This window comes from Lepidochelys kempii, chromosome 14, assembly GCF_965140265.1.
Source record: "Lepidochelys kempii isolate rLepKem1 chromosome 14, rLepKem1.hap2, whole genome shotgun sequence".
In the NCBI taxonomy this organism is placed as follows: domain Eukaryota; kingdom Metazoa; phylum Chordata; order Testudines; family Cheloniidae; genus Lepidochelys; species Lepidochelys kempii.
The window spans coordinates 8,408,027-8,432,048 of record NC_133269.1 but is presented as its reverse complement, the minus strand read 5'-3'; the positions used below and the strand labels follow the sequence as shown (position 1 = coordinate 8,432,048).

General features: G+C 38.7%; 1 protein-coding gene across 3 annotated transcripts; it reads right to left on the bottom strand.

The window, feature by feature from the left end:
* Window positions 1-2,870: 2,870 nt before the first annotated feature.
* On the bottom strand, window positions 2,871-23,697 carry NOL11 (nucleolar protein 11). Of its 3 annotated transcripts, none has more exons than XM_073310283.1 (18): window positions 23,528-23,697; window positions 18,209-18,322; window positions 17,107-17,163; window positions 16,154-16,299; window positions 15,681-15,738; window positions 14,159-14,297; window positions 13,569-13,760; window positions 11,600-11,676; window positions 10,934-11,057; window positions 9,817-9,926; window positions 8,778-8,855; window positions 7,178-7,362; window positions 6,554-6,679; window positions 4,886-5,110; window positions 4,202-4,280; window positions 3,764-3,856; window positions 3,362-3,469; window positions 2,871-3,023 (listed from the first exon to the last, which is right to left on the bottom strand). In XM_073310283.1, exons 1-18 carry the CDS (start codon window positions 23,675-23,677, stop codon window positions 2,910-2,912), a joined length of 2,175 nt encoding a protein of 724 aa, XP_073166384.1. In that variant the 5' UTR covers window positions 23,678-23,697; the 3' UTR covers window positions 2,871-2,909. The 3 variants fall into 3 exon arrangements, with proteins under 3 accessions (XP_073166384.1, XP_073166386.1, XP_073166385.1); XM_073310285.1 differs by lacking the exon at window positions 23,528-23,697 and adding an exon at window positions 23,112-23,423; XM_073310284.1 differs by lacking the exon at window positions 14,159-14,297 and having other exon boundaries at window positions 13,569-13,782.
* Between the last annotated feature and the right edge of the window lie 325 nt (window positions 23,698-24,022).

Sequence of the window (24,022 nt, the reverse complement as noted above, 5' to 3'; positions counted from 1 at the left end):
AAGATGGTCTATTCTCCCATCACAGGCACCAGGAGTTCAAATGGATGTAAACTCCTCATCTTTTACGGGGAGAGCCCCTAAAATGGGACTCTGGTTTTGGGAGTAGGCTAGTTCAGACTTGTTTCAGGAAAATATTACATTAAGGTTTGGTCTTCACATTCAAAAGGCTTTCAACAACATTTAGGGCAATCAAGGTTTTTAATGCAGAATGCGAGTTTGTCACGTATAGGTGAGTGGTGGATTAAAAAAAAAAAATAGAAATCAGAAGGGCTGAAGCTACCAATGGGGCAAAATGTTTGTCTGTATTAGAAAATGGTACAGACGAGGTGCTCTTACTTACCTTTTCATAATACAAAAGCAAACATCCAATGAAGCTAACAAGCACTGCATTTTAAAGATAAGAAGAAATACTGCAGTTAGTCCATAATCAACTTGTGGAACTTAATGCCACAAGCTCCCTTGAATCCAAGATCTTAGGATTAAGAAAAGGAGACATTTGTATGGATAAGAACATTTTATCCTAGCTAATGTAACAGATATAGACCCTCCTGCTTAAGGCATAAATACCACTACTGGTTGAGGTTGAGCAGAAACCGTTTATGGGAAGGTTACTCCCTAATTGAAATTGCAGGGATTCTTGCACATTCCTCTGAAGATCTCGTACTGACTTCCGTTAAGAGAAGATGTTGTTCTATTAACATTCTCTTATCTCTAACACATACCCCCTCCCCCATCACAATGGGGCCTAGAGAAAAGTTGCATATAGTTAGAAGGATTTAACCCAAAATACATTTGAAACTGTATGACCAAACCCACGCAAAATTTCTAATCTATCCCTTTAACCACAATTATAACACACATTGGACTGGATGGACTACTGGTCTATTGCAGTATGGCAATTCTTATGCCAGAATCTGAGCAACTACTTCAAGATCACTGAACCAGAGTGTCTTCTAGGGTGTAGCTGTGGCTAAAGAGTGGTTGGGAACCTATGTGAACCTTTATGCTTAGAGTCAGAGACACCATTGTCAATCTCGTTATACATCTAAATGTAAGAGGTACTAGGAAGCCATTTGTTCAAAGTCAGGTTCTCCATTTTACTTCAAATCAAATGACTAGAGTTCCAAGTCTACAGTTTCTAAGCAAACTTTGAGGGCAATTTCCACTTATCTTTCCCCAGGGCTTACAAACTTGTTTCTCCCTCTATTTTAAAGATTTTCTTAACCATGACCATTGGCTGGGAATGCACCTATGATGGGATAAGCATGGCATCACAATCCTTCTAGATTTAAGAAAGCTTCAGAAGAACAGTTAAGTGTGTGTTAATTCAGTAAATCTTGCATGGATTGATGAAAGGGAGAGAGTGTTCTTGTCAGTTGCCTCTGGCTAAGAAAAAAGGTCTCTCCTTCAGCTCAAGAGTGTTTTACTATCTCAGAGAAACTAGAATATGCTTCATGAACAAGTTCTCACTATTAAACTAGTATTAGATTCTACCTCTTAATCTGAGAAAAATAACACAGTTCTTCCTGTCCAGAAAGCAGCTCTCCTCCTCCCCAACTCTAGGGTCTCCAGTAGTCCTGTGGGGGCAAATCAAGCAATTTCAGGTTACAGCAGAACCTGGAAGACCCAACAGACTGGGGACCTGCTAGGTCAGGCTCGGGACAAAACATTCCTTGCCCCAAGAATTTATAATCTAAGTAGGCATGACAGACAGGACGGGAGGAGAAAGAGGCACAGAAAGGTGAAGTGACGTACTGTATGATGTTGGGCATAAGTGACAGAATAGGGAATAGAAACGAAGTCCGTAAGTCCAAATCCAATGCTCCATTCACTGGACAATGCTGCCTCAGTGAATAAAGCTAGGCTTGGTTGCGCCAAAAGTATATTAGTAAAATATGAAAACAATTTAAAAATGGGAGGCCAATGATGCACACTGTAATTAGCTATGAGCTGAATTTATCTGCAATTCATAAACGAAGTGGTGAAAACAGGAGCTTTGTGAAATACCAAATCTGAGATTTCAGCTGTCATAAAAAGACCAGGGGAACAACAAGCCATAAAATGAGTGCCTCTGAAGGGAAAGTTGTCATTTAATACTTTTCAGATCTGCTATAGCTAGGAGGTCCCTTCCAAAGCTTTGTCGGTTTATCTCCTAAAACCTCAAATTAGACGCTAAAAAGGTAATAAAATGAAAAAGCCACAAGCAAAAGAATATTTGTTCAGCAGGACAATGCCATTTCACCTACTGATAATAGAGGAGAGAACAGAGTTTCTCTTCAGGTTTACACTCTGATAGGGAAGTGCTAATTGACAAACTCCTTATTCTTCATCTTTTGGAAAAGTAAATTTGCCCAATGTTAAGGACCAACTGAAATTAGTTATTCTTACTCCCTAAATGTAATCTGTTTTGTGCACTTCGTGATAAATCTTACTTCCAGTATAATACATATAGGGGAACCAGGCAGATAGTATTAAAATGACCTTCTACACAAACCTAAATGTTTAAAACAAAGATTCCATACTATAATTTCGCTCATACTGATGAACAATTCTTGCACAGTATAATACTGTCATCTTGTCTAAGAAAGTGCCTGTCAAGACCCTATTTATGAAGCTATTTTACCAATATATAATCAAGTTTGCATAAAATCAAGTCACATTTTAGAGTGTTACTGGGAGTATATTTTCCTAGTATGATTATTCTGATGTCATGTGGGGTCTTCAATAGGTCATCCAGTGAAAATGGGAGAGCTTTATACATTAGCCTCAAACTTGTATCCCTCAATGTAGCTACAGAGTAAACCAGTTACCCTGCACAGAAAGCTCACAACCCATTATGAAGAGGAAATAAATTCTTGTCAGAGAAGGGATTAAATAAAAAATAAGTTTATGAAGAATACATATCAAATTCAAACCAGTTCCAACATTTCAATAGAATATAAGCCAAAGTCTTTTTGGTGTTTTATTCTTTGCAGCTCTTGTAAACTTCCTTCTATCTTGTTGAGTTCTGAGTGAAATCGTACCTAAGAAGAAAAATTAAGATGTTTATAATACAAAGTTTATGGAATGCTTTTCATATGTGAAAACAGTGAAAAAAAAAAAAAAAAAGGACATTTATATGATACACTCATCCTGAAGGATCTCAAAGCTGTTCAAACTACAAACACAGAACCACTGCAATACTGTCATTTCTGGGCCTGTAGCAGATGGAAGACTATAGAAATTTGACACAAAGGACAAAGCATGAGTAGAGAAGAACAAATGTGTATGATTGAGTTGACTGTATTTTTATATCTCACGTGCCACTCGGATACTAAATCCATACTCAAATTAGTGCAGTATTATAGGAAGTGTAACTTACTTGTGCTCTCACAAACTTATGCAAGCTAAAAAGTAATCCTTTTGCTTCTGGTAGCATCACCACAACTGTAAAATGAGCATCTAGTAACAGGCACATCCAGTCCATAATCTGAACAAACAAGACAAATCAGCATTACCATAATTATAGTTTAATGATATCTAACATCATCTGCTTAACAGATTACAAGTTCAAAGGTTGAACAGGACATTTGTATTGAAAGTTTAAATTTCTAGTGATGTAAAATGAAACCCCTTTATCTTGGAGAATGTGTCTTTTTCCAAGCCACTTTAGAGATATTAATCTGTTAGCATGTAATGAATAAATGCAATACAATACACTGATCTAAACTACAAGATTATGCCATTACCAAATTTAGGGTAATATTTAATGCTATCTTCTCACCTGGTTTATGGTTGGAGAGCGCATGCCAGGAAAATTCATACTAACTTTTTCACTGCACTTTATATACAGGTACTGCAAATACCGGAGAAACAGCTAGAAGAAAAATAGAGTCAGACTGCTATACCAGATTCTTAGCTATTTCCCCCCCAAACATGCCCCTATTTGTAAATTTTAATATACTGTATCAGCACACAATATAAGGGAAAGGAAAAAGACTTCATTATTTGTTAATTGTAAAGTATTGATCTCATTTTTAGAGAGACTGAGAATTTAGCTTCAGAACACTTAATACCATTTTTAATTCTTATTTGATATCTTAAACCAATACATGAAAAATAAGTTTATGCAACTTAGAATCCATCATTGAAAAAAAGTAGTTTTCTGATTTATAGTTAGAGCTAAACTGATATTTAGTTCTAAGTAGTATAGCATGCTTACAACAACTTGCTGAGCTGAAAGGTCTTTCAGATGAGGCAAGAGAAACGTTTCACTGTATGCTGAATGGAGAATGGCATTTCTGTGTAGGATTATTCAGGAAATACAGTTTCAAGAATTGTCATTTCTATGAAGATTCAGTGGATCTTAAATTTTGTTAAAGTAGTTTTCTACACTTTTAGGGAGAAATGCTGTTCTGGTTTCTGAATATTCTTCTTCCTAGTCTTTGGGCTTCTACCGTGATATAAGTTAGTCTCAGGTCACTGAGACTAGCATTTTTTTTATTTTTTTTTAAATGGATTCAATTTTCTTAGAAGTACTGTAGTTACATAGTTAAGGGTGCCTTTGCCAGCCAAACACTTAATACCAAGTTTTCTTTCTGTGAAGCTAACATTTTATACCAAAAATTATTGCAACATGAAATTGTATACAAAAAGTAAATGTAAATCAAAATTAAGTATCACTTATTTTTACAGGATGAATACGAAGACTGCCTTATTACTTTTTGTGTAGTTATGACCAATTTATCACAACTGACAAGCTTTTTATGATTAACAAGAGGTTAAGACAGACTTTGGAACAATGTTAATAGTAAGCACCACTTATTTTACAGCCTGTATTTTAATCAGACTAGAGATAATTCATGAGGTAACAAAATTAAGAGGGCATATATGCATCAAAGGATACAACAGTGCTGCCTTTTGTGGTCCAACAGGGCATAATTCTTCAGTGTACATCACATGGGATTTGTGTGTTAACTGAACATCACAGCTGTCCTCCATCAGTTCAGAACTGAAGCCATTCTGTACAGTTTCACTTTTTTTTTCTACTTGATCATTGGGCGTAATATCGATGTAACCGATTACTGAATCTAAATTCACATTTGTTCCTTGAAGGCTGTCATCATTGATGCTATAAGAAGGAAGGGTCATTCCATGGACAGACTATTAAATGTTTATGTTTGTATATTCTCTGCACAGGCAACACTATCAATCTTTTTATACCAAAATAGTCTATTAGCACTTTGAAGCATACAATACAGACGAAAGAACAAGAGAAAATCCAGTTAAATTATTTGACTTAATATTTATAAAACGTGTACTGATTCTAGCACCACAAGTTTAAATTACCGTGTCACCAGCCATTCTATTATGGACTAGTTTAAAGAAGGTTATAATCTAAGCTTGTTTTGATCATATGGCATTATATAAAGCTATGTGTTTTGTTCCTTAAAATGTTTATAATTATTCCAACATTTAGCATGCAGGCAGTTGACAGGCAATTAGCTGCTAATATGAACACCACAGTTTGCCATTTTGAAATTTTTAAAGAACGAGTTAGTCTCCATGGATAGTAACTTTTGGCAATCCAAATAGTTTATAGAATTGTTATAGTCAATAGGCATCTTGCACAGATAGAAGGTAGAATTTTAGTATTAAGGGCTTCTTTACACACAAAGTTGTGCCAGTTTAACAAAAGGTTATGTTTAGTTAAAACTAAACATTTAGTTAAATTGTGTGTGGACATTAAAATTAATTTATCACTGTTCTATATTGATTTAGCTTGCCATTTAAGTTTACAGGAGCAAGCTAAACCAACATAAGACAGGCCCTGGTAAAATATATCACAGGCCACTCAAAACCAAGAGCAGCAAAGTGTTCCCTTTAACCTCTCATCTGTGTCTGGGGACTGCAGAACATACATAACTTATGCCACACTTAAGAAACAAGTGCATTTACAATTTTCTGTTACACTTGTAACTAGCTAGTGTGGAGAAGATACTGAGACAAAGACTTATTGCATTTAAATGAATCTGCAGATGGATGGCTCCAAGTATTCTGGGGATTTTCAGGGCTGCTATTCAATCTTTTTTTTTGGCCTGGCTTTATGCTTTGGTTTGTCTTAGCAATATACCATCTGAGAGAATATTAAAAGACAGACAATAGTTCAGCATTTTTTGTAACGGTGAAAAACCATGGTGAGTTACATAAAAAGCATGGTGTATAGGCAAAACTGACTAAGCTTTCCATCTTAAGAAGCTATCAAAGCAAGGGGGGCGTCCAGTTTTAGTGGAAACAAAGCTAATGCCAATAGTGTGTCCTAGGAGAGGAGACACACAAGCCTGGCATCAATTTAGGCTAATGAAGTAATTTGCTGACCAACAAGGTGGTGAGTAAAAATTCAAGAATAAATACAATTTCAGGTTCCTGAAGGTTCTTAAAATATTGTTTAACTCTTCATCTGTAAAAAAAATGCTTAGAATGCTAAAATGATTCTTAGGAATGTATTGAAACCAAGTCTTCAGGTAAAAACTAGACTAACAGAAGGGAAATATATTACCAGCTTCCTGCTTACCTTAAGAAAGCCTTCAAGCAAGCACAGGTAACTGCTTCAGGAACATCAGGAAATTGCTGTAGACAGAGTTGCAACAAATGCACATCTGTCTTCTCCAAGGCAACTGCCATTAAGTCTGGGCACAAACTAAAGCAGAATAAATAAGTTAGTCCCCACATTTCGACCACACGTGAACTACTGAAGTGTTAACCTTCTTTTAGATTAAGGTGCAGCAGTATTGTCCAGTGGTTAGGGCACTAGTTTAGAACTTGGGAGACCCACGTTCAACTCCCTGCTCTGCCACAGACCCACACTGGGCAAGTCACTTAGCCTCTCTGTGCCTCAGTTCCTACATCTGTAAAAAATGGGATCACAGTACTGCCCTACTTCATAGGGATGAGAATGATAAATATTTTTAAAAAAATGAAGTACTTTGAGATCTACTGATGAAAAGTGCTATAAGAGGTACCAAAATTGATATTTGCGACAGAAATCCTACAGGTCTTCCTGTGAGAACAGCAAATCATAAAATAATCACTTTTTCTGGTAAAGGTCTCCACATTTCGACCATAAGTAACACTTTCAAAACTTCACATAAACAGCTTAGTCACTTTCAAAAACTGGACTTAAACACTTAATATTCACCTGTAAGAGAGTCCTTGTGTCTGGATTAACTGTACCAGGCAATTTCGAGGGTAAAATGTTGGCTCTGTTTTACACCTGTTCATGAGACCTGTTATAACGTATCCAACTGTAGCTTGGAAATCTGACATCTGTGCATTTGACAAGAACTGCCTCAATTCCTCTTCAATATCATTCTGAGAAGAATCCTAAAAGTAACATTATCCAATTCAAAAAAAAGTGTTAGAAATACAAGATTAGCATATTGTTACTGATTAGACTAAAATGGAGAAAAAGAAAACTTCAGACTGCAGATAATAACATGCAATGTAGATGTAGACGTGTTGGCCCCAGGATATTAGAGACACAAGGTGGGTGATATATCTTTTATTGGACCAACTTCTGTTGGTGAAAGACAAAAGCTTAAAAGTGACACAGGGCTCTTCTTCCCTGCAAACTAAGATGACTTTCCCTTCTGATATGGTGGTGGTAAAGCTAAGATTTTAAGATTACCCCTTTTGACAGCCTTGTCATAATGACCAAAAGATCTAATCTAGAACTGAAAATTATACCCTTAATAATCAGATGGGAGTGGTCTCATTTCAATCCTTACTCAGTAACTTTTCTCATTAGTTACTATAATATTTGCAGAGATCTTTACTCAATTTCCAATCAAATAACTTGAGTTACAGCACTAGGATTGCTTGAACAATAATATTTTTTCAATTAATGTGTTGCATATACCAAAGCAGCCATGAACTTTCAAACAAGCGGGGAAGCACTTTTGATCACACACCATTTGCAACAATTTCCAGGAATTAATCAGAATATGCAGCGATGTTGCTCACTAGTCAGCTCAGGTTTACTTTTAAAAGTTTAAATACAATTAAATTTAGTTCAGCAATTCTCAAAACTGCACCAGGATGTTGCTTAACTTGTTTCTAAATTGATGTGCTATAGTGAAAAATCATTATTGTTGATACAGGTATTAAGTTTAATTATCTTATTTTGGAAGCGATTATAGGACAGACTTCACCTTCAGACTACTTTTTAAAATTAAGTAGCTTGTTTCACATTGTATCAAGAAACTCAGGTATGAAGATTTGGGAAGAAGGGTTTTATGTTGGAATATTAATTGTCAGGGTGCCTCGTGCCTCCATATAGATGTCTTATTTAAATCAAAACAAATGTAAATATTCCAGACAGAAAAAGTTCCAAAAAGTTACAAGTCTAGAGTTCAGTCAGAATCTTTTTTCTAAGTCTCACCATTTACTTCAGAATGTCTATTGCCTTTAAATTTAAGACCTCCATCTTTGTGCAAGGCTACATTTATAATATTTAAATTATTCAGACGCTGTACACTATGTTCCTGAAGCTTTGTTGAAAGAGCTAGCTTTAATATCATTAGTATTATGCATGAGCAATTCTTTTTGCAGAATAGTTATATACACTGATGGTTTGATCTCCAATATGGCTAATTCTTACAAGTATACATGTATCAAGCTACGAGGACAGGAAAGGAAGAGGGGGAATGACGGAACTCGATCGGCCATTTGGGTTGACTTATTTTGAGATATTCTAATAGGTTAGTAAAATATGAGCTAAGGATATTTTAGTTACTTACCTTTATATCTGATAAAAGCTGTTCAACTGTAAGGGTGTCTCGCTGCACTTTTGCAACATTGTTCCTTCTCGACCTTAACTGTAATTTAAGGAAAAAAAATAAATCGAAGTTACCCTCAAAGCCTGGACAAAAATGATAAATTTTCAATCAAAATAACTAGGAACAGCATGAATGTGCTATTTGTGTGTTGTAGAAGTAGTATGTAGGGTTTAAGGCAGTGTTCCCCAAACTGTGGGGCACACCCCCATAGGGATGAGTGGAGGAAAGCTCAAAGGGGGGGGGGGGGTGCATGGCAGAGCCCATGCCAGCCCCCACCCGAGGCGGAAAGCACCATGCCGCCCCTGCTCCAACTTCGCCCCTGGCCACCACTCTCTCCTCATTCCCTCTCCACCCCCCAGCACTGCTTCAGCCAAAGCTCCTCGGCTGAGCCAACTTTAAAAGGATGGAGGAGGGGTGTAGACAGATTCCATTACTGGAGGGTGGGGGGCGGTGGGAAAGACGACAACAGGAAACGTTTGGACACCACTGGCTTGAGGTCACCAACCGAACAATGTTGAGACGTCCGATCACAGTTTTAGAAACAAACTTATCTGCCAGAGCCAACCCTGAAGTTTTGAAAATACATGCACTCATAATTAAGACTAAAGTTTGTGTCATGCATACTTTTATTAAAAGTCAGACAGATCACGGGCAACAAACAGAAATTCACGGCAGTTTGTGACCTGTCCCTGACTTTCACTAAATATATCCCTGACAAAAGGGGTAGTGGATTCAGCACCCACTGCTGCTGAGGCTCTTGGGTACCCCACTGCTTCAGTGTGTGGGTGCCACAGGGATCCGCTGCTTGCGGCTGAGCAGTGCCACAGGGTCTCCCCACCAGCTTGAGGGCTGGGAGTTGCGAGGGCAGGGCTGGCTGGGAGCTCCAGCCCCAGGGCAGAAAAGGTCATGGAGGTCAATGGAAGTCATGGATTCCGTGACATAATCGTAGCTTTACTTATAATGCAAAGACAACCAAGGAAAAGACAACCCTGAAACTTACAGTTCTCTTGGATTCAGTTTTAGCAGTTACAGATTGCTGTGCACGTGGAGATGCCAGATCTTCTTCTTGAAGCATATTCCAATTCACATATGAAGACACCGTTCTCATACCTGTGCAATCACAAAAAGTTATATTAAACCTATACAAAAAGTTACAAAAGTGCATTCACGCAAAGAATGGAAGCAAGTTAATTCTATCATCTCTCTAATAGCAGTAGGGAATCTTCTAACTCTAAAGCAATTTAAAATATTGAGTCATTCCTTGTCAATATAAAATTTGTTTCCAATTCCATGCATCTTGTGAATAAAATTAAAATAAAGTTTAAGATCAGCATTAAAATAAAAATGTTTTCCTAGAAAATAAGGTTAACGCAACTGCTGTATCAGTCAAGATACAAATACACCAGTTGCTCTGAAATCTATCTTGGACTTTATTCTAAAGTCTAGGATGAATTAGATATGTACTTTCAACAGTATTTTACAGGTGCAACAGTATGACTGGTGTTAAGCTGACTCCACAATACCCTATTTTCAGAAAAGGCTGTGCCAAGAACTACCTCTAGGCAAAAGACTATCATATGAAGTCTGAAAATAATGGAATTTGTATTAAGGGGAAGAAAAAACAAAAAACACCCAAACAACCAGCACTGTATGTAAAGATGCTTTAAAAAAGCTTCCACCTAAAAAACTGCGTAAGTACAGTTTTATTAATAGTAGTAGTAGTAGTAGTAAAGGTTTAACTAGCACAACATACAACAGTTTAGCAGCATGGGGGACAGTCATGTTATTCCTCTACAAAAAATATGCAGTAAGTGAATGCTTAATGTTGTTAAATATATTGTAAGGAAATTCACAGTTCATAAACACCATCTCCCCCCCATCACCAAGGCACGTTAGGATGCTCTGTTTCAGTGCATCGATACTACAGGTAATGTATTATGCACATTTCAATAAAGTTTTTGCAAAGGAACAGAAAGCAAAGTTAAGCTACTGTTCAGCTATTTTACTGTAAGACTGATCCTGTTTTTTCTATGAAGTTTTTCAACAGAATTTTAGTGGTAGGTTGTATGCTGAAATTGCAAGTATTCACTGAATAATATTTATAATTGAACTCTTACCTGAGGTTTGAGTATCCTTGAGTTTTCCAACAGCAGCTGCCAAGGAGGAAGTTTCACACTTGTATACGATTACAGTTAGCACCTTCCCATGTGTTAAAAAAAATTTCTCTCCATAACACCACAACTACAAAATATTAAGTACATTGTTAATTAACAGATGAAGTACAGAAGCTAATTTGGACTTCTACACAAAAATCCATTCAAATCAATATTTTTTTTTAAAAACATCTCAGTAAGTTGTTTCTTTCCATCTACCCTTACCCTCGACTAAAACTCCAACTGAGTCTTAGCATCATTGATCAAGCAGTGTGAATGAGACAAAAGCTTTATTTTTGGGCAGACTAAGTGCCTCCTAGTGGACTTTCAAAACTATGTTTCTTTCCAATCAATTTAGGATTTAAAAAACCTACCTTTTAGATAGCCCTGTCACAGTTTTATTGCATAAGCCCATCTTGCCTGAAGTTTGCCTCAAGAGTTGAGCATTTTAAAGTGTTTATTATTTTACGCTGCTCAAAAACTTCTACTGTTTCTCTTACCATGGCTTAAACAAAACATTCTGCCCCTCCCCAGTTGTATGTACTCATTTCTACAGTGAAATAGAAATGCCAAGTTTGTTAGATTGAAGCCTACAGTACCATAGATATCAAACACTGAATTACAACTTACTTGTCCTGAGGTTCCCTGTGGTAGTTCTTTTGAAGTTTGCAATGTTTGAAATTTTGTATTCCATATAGATAGGCACTCTACAGAAAAAGGAAAAAACTGGATATATTGAGTGTTCAAAGCGACAGACATAACATTTCTCTGTAGTCTTCAGTTACAGAGAGGCACTTCCCAAAATAAAATGAAATTGCATTTCAGAATGTATATAATGCACCCAGCACTAAGGAACAGCAAAAGTGATTTTGGCAAGTCAAATGGGGCAGTTTTCCTGCTAGGATGTCCTGCTTTCCAGTCTGGCCAAACCAGCCAGGCCAGCACCCGACGATCGCAGGGAATATATTTGATTTCAGAACCATAGACTTGTTCCTGGCTGCCTTGCATTTCAGCACAGCCAAAAACAAAAATATTTTGGAAATTCAGTCTTGCGAAAAGCTTCATATTTTATTCCTAGGGGAATTCTGTGCCAAAAAATTAAAGATTCTGCGCACAATATTTTAAAAAATTCCTCATTTTATTTGTCAGAATAATGCAATATAATCACTCTGGTTTCAATTATTTCGGTAATTTATTTAAACTACAATACAATGGCTGGCGCATGGGAGTGGGGAGCATTGGAGAAAGTCCCCAAACCTCATTACCCAATAGTAATGTGGCCAGGTTTGACCCTTTATTTCTAGTTATTAGTCAACAAATATACGCAGCCATATGCTCAGTGTTACATCATAGGCAACTGAAGAGCAAGTGAGGGCTGGGGAATCAAACTCACGATTTATATTGGCTACTGACCATCTCCAGAAAAGTCAGCAGCAAACAGTTCATGAAGCACATTTTGATAGAACTGGTCCAAATTTTTGGACTGAAAAAGTTTCCTAATGACTAAAGCACCGTAAGCATTTATAAGGCTATACTGTCCTTTACACCACTCTGGCAATGTAAGAGGAGCCTTAAAACTTTTACACCTGTTTTATACTCCTGGAGGAATTAACAAAGACAATGGGAACAATTCACTGTGCAGGCAGGCTGTTACATTCTGCTCTACCTAAGGGAACAAAGCCTGCCCCACACCTACCTCCTAAGGAACACACCGAAGCCCTGCCCCTCCATGCTGAGTGTGCCGCAATAGTGAGCAGTAGGGACAGTGTCCCTCTCTCTCTCTCTCTCATGAACGACTGCCCAGCCTGCGCCCCTGCGGCCCTGGCAGTGATTTACATCTCTAGTAGCTGGTTTGTGTGCCTGAACCAACCCATCTGTGCTGCTGGGGAGGGGTGTGTGACCACTCTTGCGCTTCCCTTTGCTTCCCCATTAGAAGTAATTTTTCTGCAGGGAAGCAAAGAAATCTGTGGGGGACATAAATTCTGCACACGTGCAGTGACACAATTCCCCCAGGAGTAAAATTTGACTTTTCATCCTGATTCAGGACAGAAAATGTTTTGGAAACTTAGAATTTCAGTCCTGGGGCAAACTTCATTTCCCAGCCAGTTTATTTGCAGTAGAAGTAGATAATTCTCTTTTTGTATGCTGAAATTACAAACAAGTTGTAAAATATTTGAGGGTTATCTCCCACTATATTTTCATACAATTTTCAAAAACAGTGTAGAAATACTGCAGTTTAGAGAGTGAAATTCAATAGCAAAAGTAGTTTCTAGTCTTGGGTTTGACACTACTATTTACAATTACAATCCATTAGAGGCATTATTTCAGTAAATGTAGATTGCAAACCACTCAGTTGTATAATTAACTGTACTACAATAGTTTCCAACAGTAAACTAGCATTCTGTCAAATTTAGTTTCTTTACCATCCCCACTAAATAATTGGGTCTCTGAAAAAAGTTGTAAATTCCCCGATTAGAAATTCCAACCCAAGATCATTCTTTCCTGTGAAGAGACCATAAAAATAATCCACCAACTGGTCTATGTGGCCAACTTAAATTTTGTCTTAGAAGTTAAACAAAACAAGTTACTTCAAAGTTACCTTTAGCAATATTAGGTGGAGAATCCAAACATCCCAATACTGCAACATGATCTATATCAAGGATGGCTAATGAAGCTCTTTTTAGAACAGTGTCAGACACTACAATTTTGAGCAGTAGTGACTTGGACAGAATTTGCTCTTCCTCTGGGACACTTTGTTGCAGTGACATCTTATACACACATCCATTAGAATCTATCAGAAGAGAAAAGTGACACTACATTTTAAGTTAATGATTGTGTCAAACCATGCCTCTGCATTTTTCTAAAGCTTCATATATACATCTAAGACCATTATAAAATCTGCACATGAAAAGCTAACCTAAATGGACCAACTTTAATCACAATGCAGTAAGTTCAGAAGAGAGTTCAAATGCAGAACTTTCTTAAAGACATCTCATTGTGCAACGCATAGCATGATCAGGTATAAGACTTTCCAGCCATCAGAACAAGAAAATGCTTAAAAAAAGTTTTAATTACTACTACACAAAATTTAATACCAAAAAAAGTTATATTAGACAACAGCAATTCACAAACAGCTGTAGTTAGTTTACAAGTTTCAACCAGTTACATCCATCATAAAATAAGACTTACACAAACACAGGAGTGTGAGAATCTTGTTTTTTGTATATGCTGTAAAACTCAGTGGATGGGATGATTCTTCTTGTTCAAGCTTGTATTTGTGTAGGATATCTGGGTTAACCTTCTGCACATACACAAAATAATTCCCATTCTAAAAAAAAAAATTAGTTTACTGCTATTTCATTTACAAAACAGGGACATGCTACAGATATTATTGTTACAGACTAGCAGTAGTGAACTGCCATACAAGCCATTTAGAGTTATGAACCTAAACTCTTAACTGGACATGTTGCACAAACAACTCACATGAAACAGTTTGTAAAATTCATGCAGGTTTAAGTGACATTATGAACTAATGCAATACAAATGGATTTACAGGGAAGATAAAAACGAGTTAATGAAAAAGCCAAAATATCAGAGAATCACTTTCAGGCACTAATCAACAGTGCATTTGAAGGAGTCAGAAGAGGCTATTAACATGAGCCAATACAGGTTTTCTGGTTAATAAACCAAACGTGACGCTCAAGAAGCCATTTCATTGGCTAAACAAGATTTCTGAGGAACTTGCAGGGGGAGTCCTCACCATCCCAAGCACCAAGAATTAGTTATGAGGGTTCTCTTTTACTTAGTATTTCCCAGTTTTTAATTTTAAGATTTAAAAACAAAGCATGAGTGGTGCTCCTAGGGACTCAGGAATACAAACTACTACTACTGTTCTGATTTTAATTTTAATTGCTCTCTAGATAAATACCCAAACTAGTTTCCCTTCTTGGAGGCAAAATAATGGTAGAGTTCAATGAGATTGTCACTTTGTAGAGACATGTACGGTATTTCAGATAAATACACAGGAATTCCTCCCTCCCCACCAAAATGAGATTTTTGTAGTGGGTCACCTTTGTAAATAATTTTTTTTTTACAATAGAACCTCAGTTACAAACTGACCAGTCAGCCAAACACTTATTTAGAACCGGAAGTACATAATTGGGCAGCAGCAAAGACAGACAGACAACTGTGTTAAACTACTAAAAAAAATAAAGGGAAAGCAGCATTTTTCTTGTGCATAGTAAAGTTTTAAGTCAATATTCAGCTGTAAACTTTTGAAAGAACCATAATGTTCTGTTCAGAATTACGAACCACCCCCATTTCTGAGGTGGTGCTCATAACTCTGAGGTTCTACTGTATGTAAAAATATGGCTTTAAAGTTGTAGGCCTCTGTAAGACTTATTTTTTAAGTTGTCACTACATTTTCCATCATAATTAAATGTCCTGAATTTTGCCCCATCCCTGGGGTAATGAGAACAAGTTCACTATTACTGAAAAGCTAGATGACATTTTGTAGATTTTTCAACTAAGTCACGCTCATCACTACAGGACAACTCAATTATAATATAAATTAAATAGGTAACAAATACTTTACATCATGAAAATTTATATTTATGAAATTAAGCAAGAGATACAAAGAAAGACTAAATTGATTTAAACCCTATTATAATTTATTTATTTTGCTATAACAAATTTTTAAAAAGCCACTCACTTTCTCAGTAGTAAAAATTAAAACAGGTTGTTGTGTTTCCATGAAAGCTTCACTCCACCTAAAAGTAGAAAGTTGTAGGATTATTTCTTGCTACAAGTAAAAACAATTGAACATTTTTAAGTGGGCAATGAACTAAAAATACATTTAACTCAAAACTCTAGGTACATCTTCTGGAGGCACTGCCAATAGAACGGATGACTATCATTGTGATCTTCAACATCACTTCAGTCATCTAAATGCATTAAATTATGTATTTAGACCTTTATACATATATTCTCATTTTAATAGGATACAGCCTTATAGCCATAAAATAGTAGTGCACAAGACATTTTTAAATACGATTGCAGCTCTCACCTCTGCAACACACACTTCAGGGCACACAAGATAGACAATAGCAGACTTAGACCTTGATTCACATATGACCATCAATTCCTTGGATTATGAAGGTAGTTCCCTAAAATGGTATCACTCACCTGATGACTTCATCTGAGATAACATTTTCAATTTCTTGTTGTGGTGCTGCCAGCAGAGCATCTAAGGTTCGCACAGCACCTCCTTTGAAAAGCACAAGTGGCTCTGTATAGGGTAGTGAATGTATCCGATATACCTCAGCTGTTAACTGAAAGAAAAAGTGTTCTCTTTAAAAGTTTATTTTAAATTCACAATTTATTGCCCCCAAACTGTTGTACATTTGATTTTTTTGTTTTTTATTTCTACAGATTTCTTATAAAAACTGACTAGCAACAGAATGCTGCCAGTGCAGAATTCCTCATAATGGAGTCCCAGCAAGTTCCACTTTTGTGAAACATTGTGATGCATCATCATTTCACTGCCGAAAGATGCAATCGCTGGTAAAACATCTGTTCCAACTTAATTAGCATCACATTTCTGGGTCGCATTAGACAGGTTACAATCCGGAACAGTTAAGTGACACCAGGAATTTAAATATAACTGCTAAAGCACAACACATCCACCAACCAGACCTCACTATAAAGAAATACAAAACGCAAATAAAATTTTCTGACTGAAACTCCCATTCAGTTGAATAATTTACCTTTTACTCACAGCAATAGGCTAGAAGAAACCTTATGTATTGAAATTTTATTAGCCCAGTGGCCCCATTCAGAAAATTCCACAACCTATAAATTCTATTATGTTTCAAAAAGAGTTATCACTGGTCCTACTAACCACTTTCAGTCTAATATTTGTCAGGAAGATCTTTAAACCTAAGCACACAGGTGAATTACTAGTAATATTCCATACTACTGGAAGTGTAAATTAAGGAGACAAGTAATTGAAGAAAAAAAAAAAAAGAATATATATTCAACATTTCACTGCAAAGTTAACATCCTCCCCTCCAAAAATTCTTAATTCTAATTTTAAAGTGAATATACATTATTAAAAAAACAAAAACAAACAAACTTACTGTTGCTTTAAATACTTTATCGAAATTAACATCTTCATCCTTCCATATTCTTAAAACCTTTACAAAATAAATGGTTTTATAAATATGATGAAACTGTCCATTTACTGTATATCACAGACTCGCATATGAAATATTTGTTAGTGAAAGCAAACATATCAGGAAATTTTGAATGAATTCTGAATTCACAAGGAGTGACCTTAGTGAGAGCAGTCTTGAGGAAGCGGTTTGTGTGGGAGGGACAGCCAGAGGACCCAGGCAAGAGCTGAAGGAGTTAAGACAGCAGAAATTCAGCACAACTGCAAGAAGTTTGCATTTGAAAGGGAGGATGGATAGATTTTTGAGAACAGAAGATACAGAAGCGTGACTGAAGGAAAACAAAAAGAAACCAGATGAGGATAGACTAAAAGGGAGGAAAAAAAGGAAAATTCCGATAAAGGAGTTGGAAGGGGATATGATCAAAGCCACCCTCTACCAGGTCAGGGCCCAGGCCGGAAAGATATAGTAGGGTTCATTAGTTATTAAATATAATTCATTGGCATGAGAAAGTGTATGAAGCGTAAAGAAAAGCAGAACCGGTGGTTATTTTCAGTTACCTATTTAAAAGACGAGAACAGAGAGAGATAAGGTAGCAGAACAGGAGATGTGAACTACCCCAATCATCTCAACAGGGTGTTAATGCAAGTCTCACAACGTAAATAATTATTACTTCAGAATTTATTTTAACCGAACTATTCTTATGCTTATGTCTATCATATGAAAAGACTTTATAGGAAAGAACTTGCAAGTTTTCAAAAGGCAAGTAACTGAATATGTGGTTCTCAACATAAGGCATCTCCTCTTTCCCCCCCAAATGTGTGTCCAATCCCAGTGCTGGATGTCATCCTCTCCACTGCGCAAAAATGCAGTGACTGAGGTGCTCCAAATTCTGATGGTGTGCAACCTGGAGCATTCCAGGATTTGAAAAGCCCTAAGAGAAGGATAGCTGCATTTATTCTGAAAAATTCCACACTTCTCCAGTACTTCAAATAGCTAAATCACAATCAATTACTTGTAATTCACTCAGAAGACTTTATATTCTCAAACACTGGAAAATAGCTCTCACCTTATTGTCTTGGACAGCAATGTATTCGCCAGTTTCAAAGTTACATACAGCCGGGCATGTGATAGTTTGATCTTGTTTGACTGACCAACAACCCAGTGGCTTTTGGTCCGAAACCTAGACAAGTGAGAATAAGTAATTTAGATTTCCACGGATGACGCAAGCATAGTTCCAAAGAGGGTAATGAGTCAAAACACAAACTAATCAAGTTTCACTTGAATATGGAGTTTATATAAAGAACACAGGAACTACCATTCTGGATTAGACCTAAAGTCCATGTAGCCCTGGCTCAGATGTTACCAGTACCAGATGCTTCTGAGGAAGATGCAAAAACCTCATAATAGGCAGATGTGTGGTAGTCTTCCTTCCATATTAGGTTTCATCCTGGTCTCCACACTTCGAGCTGAACACGTAGTTTCCAGCTTGCATAAACATACACATGCTAGCTTTGATTGAGCTAGCATGCTAAAAATATAAGCGTAACTGCACTGGCACAGGTAGCAGGACGGGCTATCCGCCCTGAGTACAATCCTGTCTAGGAGCGTAGGTACTTACTTGGGAAGCTAGCCTGTTCTGTTGCCTGTGTCTACAGTTAACAGGCTGGAAATTAAACCTTCAGCTTGAAGCACAGATATACACTATTAGTTAAAAATTGATTTAAACCCTGAGGCTTGATATCCCTTCCAAAATTTGTAATCATTAATTAGGAGATCAAGTATGTCCAGAGTTTACCATGTAAGTGTCCAGTCCCTTTTTGAATCTTGTTAAATTCTTGGCCTCAACAATTTCCAATGGAAATGAGTTCCCAAGTCACTCCTAGAGCCTTTTTAAAATACAGGTATAACATTTTCTACCCTTCAATCCTCTGGAACAGTGGCTTTTTAAAAGAAGATATGGCAGATTTTTGTTAGAAGCTCAGCCACTTCATACTCAAGCGTCTTCAGAAGTCTTGGACATAAGCCATCTGGGTGTTGACTTATTGCTTTTTAATTTATCAGTTTTCTCCAGTATTTTTTTCTTCAGGTATGTTGATCTGATAGTACTTCATGCAAGTTACCAGCAAAGCACAGCTACAGGTTAGGTATCTCCCCAATATCCTCAGGAGCAAAAACCAAGAAGCTAACTGACTTCACATTAATAACATCCTCCTCCTTTAAGCCTCACTGATTCTGCAGACCAACCAATTACTTCACAGACTTTCTGTTTCTGATATATTTAAAGAATCTCATTTGCTTTTACATTTTTAGCAATTTCCCTTTCACTGCCTGATGTATTATTTATGTTTCTATTTATTGGCTTCCCTAGGGTCTGATTTCCAAATTTTGAGGGATTTTCATTTGGTTCAAACAACTGCACTAACCATGGCAGTGAGCCACCCTTGTTTATTTCTTGCATTCCTTGTTTTCTTTTTGTTCAGCAGTCCACATATCTTCCAATGCCTTTTTAAAAAAATTAAAGTAGTATTTATGTCACCTCTAAGAATTTAACTTCGTTATTTTTAAGTTTAAGGTCTTTTTGCCTAACCTCATTTCTCCTTTTCCTAAAGTTTAGCGTTACTATGTTACTTTTTGATATCTTGTTTGCCCCAAGCACGTTGACCATAACTATATTGTATTCACTATTACTCTTTTGTTTCCGCTACACAAGCTAATTCAAGAAGTGACAGTATTACCTAAGCCTGAGCGAAGAATTGCCTCTTTTTGAATATTCTAGAACTAGTTGTTCCAAGAAACAATCATTTAAACATTGGAGAAATTGTCTCTTTGAGAACCACTGGTTTAAACTTTTGTACTGGTTACCCCTTTCACACAGCAAGCCTCTGAGTGTGACCCTCCCCCTTATAAATTAAAACACTTTTTTTATATATTTAAACACCATTATAAATGCAGGATGCTAAGCGGGGCTTATGATGGAGGCTGACAGCTCGTGACCCTCCCCCCCCATAATAACCTCGTGACCCCCTGAGGGGTCCTGACCCCCAGTTTGAGAACCCCTGCTTTAAACTCTGTTCTATGATGCCATTTGACCAGTTTATGTGGCTGTTGTCCACCATTTTCATTACTGTTAAATTTGTCTTCCTTTTTGATTCTCTCTGTACTGTGTACATTCGCACATGTTGGGATTTGCACTCATATGTTAATCATAGCAGCATTACAGCCTCACCTAAAGATCCCAACTGAGATCAGGGCTGTACACACAGCAAAAGGCAGTCCCGCTACCAAAGAGTTTACAGCAAGCAGACAACGGAGACAATTGATGGGAGAATGGAATTATTGTACCACTGAACTTTTCTTAATTATGTAGAGCTGCCGTTGCTTTTGTAGAGTGAAGATCTGGTATATGCATCCACGCCCTTTCTGAAAACCAGCTTCCTCTTTTCTGAGAACGCTATCAACTGCCTCGGATATATGCTGGACAATGATCTTATACAATACTTTGCTTGCCACATGTAAAAGTGTGATACCATGCCAGTTATTACAATCACTGACAGCTCCTGTCTTCACTATAACCCCATTGATCCACTCATCTAGCACTTTTTCCTTTTCCCAGACTGATGTAAATAGAGGGGCCAGGATAGATGCTGCTAATTTAGGATTTACCTTGAACAATTCTACATTCAAGTTATCCTTGCCAGGAGCTTTCCCATTTTTTCAGGATTTGATGGCTTGAATGATCTCTTCCTTAGTTGGGGTGTCTGTGTTGATATCAAGATCATCTTCTGCCTCCTGAATGTTTGCTTCTTCTTTAGGTGGCTTCCTGTTCAGCAATTCTTCGAAATGCTATGTCCAGCGCATTTCTTGTTCTTTTTCGGTTGTTAGTAGGTGGCCTTGTTTGTTCCTGATGAGAGTGTTTGTTGCCGTCTGCCGTTTACCATGGATAAGCTGCGTCATTTTGTAGATGGTTCCTTGTTCACCACGAGCAGCTGCATCCTCTGCTTGTGTTGCCAGATCATCAATATAATTCCATTTGTCTGCCCTCACAAGGCGTTTGACCTCCTGGTGTGCCTGGCTATACTGCTTGTGGTATTTGTCCTTTAGCTTCTGGGATTTTGCGTCTAAAACTTTTTTCTTCAAGGCTTGTCTAGTTGCAGAGTCTGCAATGGCAACATACATTTCATAGACTTTGAGAAGGCTTTTGATAACATTCACAGGACCAGCCTATGGCGCATTCTGCAGGCATATGGAATTCCTTTCCATATAATCAACGTCATCAAAAGCTTCTGTTTCAACTTTACATACAGTGCTGATCACAGTGAGCTCAGTTTTTAAGTCAAAACAGGAGTACGTCAGGGGTGTGTCATGTCTGCAATCCTCTTCAACATTGCCATTGACTGAGTAATGCGGCGTACAACAGAAGACATGCCAAGAGGCATTAAATGGACACTTTTCATCCCTTGAAGACCTGGACTTCGCAGATTATGTTGCTCTCCTATCACATAGCCAACACCATATACAAGAACAAACAACTTGAGTCAACACATACAGCCAGCAAATTGGACTGAAAATTAACCGCAAGACAACAGATCTCATGACCTTTAATATTGCCTCACCATCACCAGTAAGGATAGAGGATTATGTTCTCACCAACGTAGAAACATTCACATACTTGGGCAGCACCATCAGCCAGGATGATGGAATAAGCCAGGACATCCGGAACAAAATCAATAAAGACGGGAACACCTTCAGGAGCTTAAATTCAGTCTGGATATCATCAAAATACAACACCAAAACCAAACTCAAGATTTATCAGAGCTGTATACTTTCAACACTACTTTATAGTTCAGAATGCTGGGAATGAGAATGTCCAAGCTGTCTTCATTCCATACAACCTGCCTCAGAAAAATTCTCCATATCTTTTGGCCCAAAACAATCACAAACCAAGATCAATTGGCACAGTGCAGCCCACAGGACCTGAGCACCATCATTGCCAAGAGGCACTGGAGATGGATTGGTCATGTGCTTCGGATGGAAACTGATTCCATCACCAGAGTAGCAATAAGATGGACACCTGAAGGCAAGTGAAAACAAGGCCATCCAAAAACAACATGGGAAGAGCTGTGGAAGCCAAGCTGAAAAATCTGGGGCACAGCTGGGGAACCATTGAAAGACTTGCCAGAAACAGACTGGAATGGAGGAGCTTCGTTGCTGCCCTAAACGACAGTTGTGTAACAGGAACATGATGATGAACTTTTCTATTTTGCTCTGTCAACATGACATGATTGTATGCAGTGTTGTAGCCATGTTGGTCCCAGGACCTGAAGAAGAGCTCTCTGTAAGCTCAAAAACTTGTCTTGAAAGCTTGCCACTGACAGAAGTTTGGCCCAATAAAATATATTACCTCACACCACCATCTCTCTCTAACATAAAATGAAGATTTTTTTATGACATTTTACCCTTTAACTTCAACAACTTTTTTTTTAAAATGAAAGCTATTTGAAGAGTAAAAAGTCATTTAACGGTGGGGTTTCATTTCCAATTTGTTGCTCCTCAGACCAGCAGGCAATGGAGGCTGTAGGATCAAAAACTGTCAGATAAAACAGTTGTAGCACTGCCTTCTAAAATAGAAAGTTACAAACTATCAGGTTTCATGATAGACTGTTTCCCTATGGGTTAGCAAAGAAACTGACCACACTGCTAACTACAAGCTGCACAAGAGGCTAGGTATACTGCAGGGCAGCATGGCTGAAGGAAATACATGTTTTTTTCCTCCTACCCTCAGAAACAGCAGGTACCGGCTATTATCAGAGGCTGGGTAATCAGACTAGAAAAGCCCATGCCCTGATGCAGAATAGCGAGTCCCAGGAGTGCAAGGCCAGCCTTGGGGTGCGCGCAGATCTGACACACAGCGCCCCGCAGGTGCCTGAAGACAAGAGAGGGTACAGAAACTTTTGCTAAAGCACACGCACCCGGGTGGGGGGAGAAGAGAAGAGCCTCCTGCAGCAGCTAAAGCGGCAGAAGTGCCGAGCAGGGACACAAGGGCAAGGGATACATCCCCGCAGGCTGCATGGCCCTTCCCCACCCCGCGCTCGGTGTCCGGCAGCGGGGGTTGGGGCAGCCCGGGAGCAGGGAGGCAGCAGCAGCCTGGGCGAGCTCTGCCATGCTGTCCCTGCCCAGCATATACAGGACGGGGGCTGCAGCGAGACAGGCCAGCCCGGGGGACTGAATCCCCGTCCCGGGGAAAGCGGGGCTCCGCACAGGGTCCCTGCCGACGAGCATGCGGTGCAGGGGAAAGAGGCAGGCGGATCTCACGCGGTCCCGTCCCACAGAGGAGCGAGGCTTCCCCGAGAGAGCGGCCACGTCCGCCGCCGGGCGGGGCGATCACCTTGTAGAGAGTGGCTGTCCGGCCGCGGTCGGTAAGCAGCACCCGGTCGGAATCCGGGCCGGGCTCCAGCCCCACGATACCCTGGCCAGCCCCTGCTCCCGCGCTGGCAATCAGGCCGCACAGCGTGAACTCCTCACACAGCGCCGCCATCTTACAGAGCCGCCGCCTCTCGCGAGAGCTAGGGAAGGACGCGAGACCACATTCCGCGAGAGAGCCGGAGCAAACGGCCAATGAGGGGAAGCAAGCGCGCGCGCGCGAGAATCAACCCCTAGGAGGGGAGGCGCATGCGCATTTATCTTTATGCGTGTTGGGGCGTGGCCGACCTACTTATGAGGGAGGAAGGTGTCTGGTGCTAGGAGGCAGGTCTGCGTGGTCCTTTCCTGCGGGTGCTGGGCGCAGACTCCCCTCCCGATGTACCGTGAGACCTTGGGCAAGTCAGAGCCCTGCGCTGGAGCGGGAGGTTGTACTGTCTCTGACTGGTGGGAGGTGCAGGTT

What these genes read in the sequence shown, in the direction of transcription:
- NOL11 (XM_073310283.1), bottom strand. Translation starts at nt 23,677, where the DNA reads ATGGCGGCGCTGTGTGAGGAGTTCACGCTGTGCGGCCTGATTGCCAGC. An exon ending in ACACAAGGACTCTCTTACAG is followed by an intron (nt 6,680 to 7,177) that starts GTGAATATTAAG and finishes ATTCTGCTTTAG; the next exon opens with TTTGTGCCCAGACTTAATGG. An exon ending in ATAAGTTTGTGAGAGCACAA is followed by an intron (nt 3,024 to 3,361) that starts GTAAGTTACACT and finishes TTTTCTTCTTAG; the next exon opens with GTACGATTTCACTCAGAACT.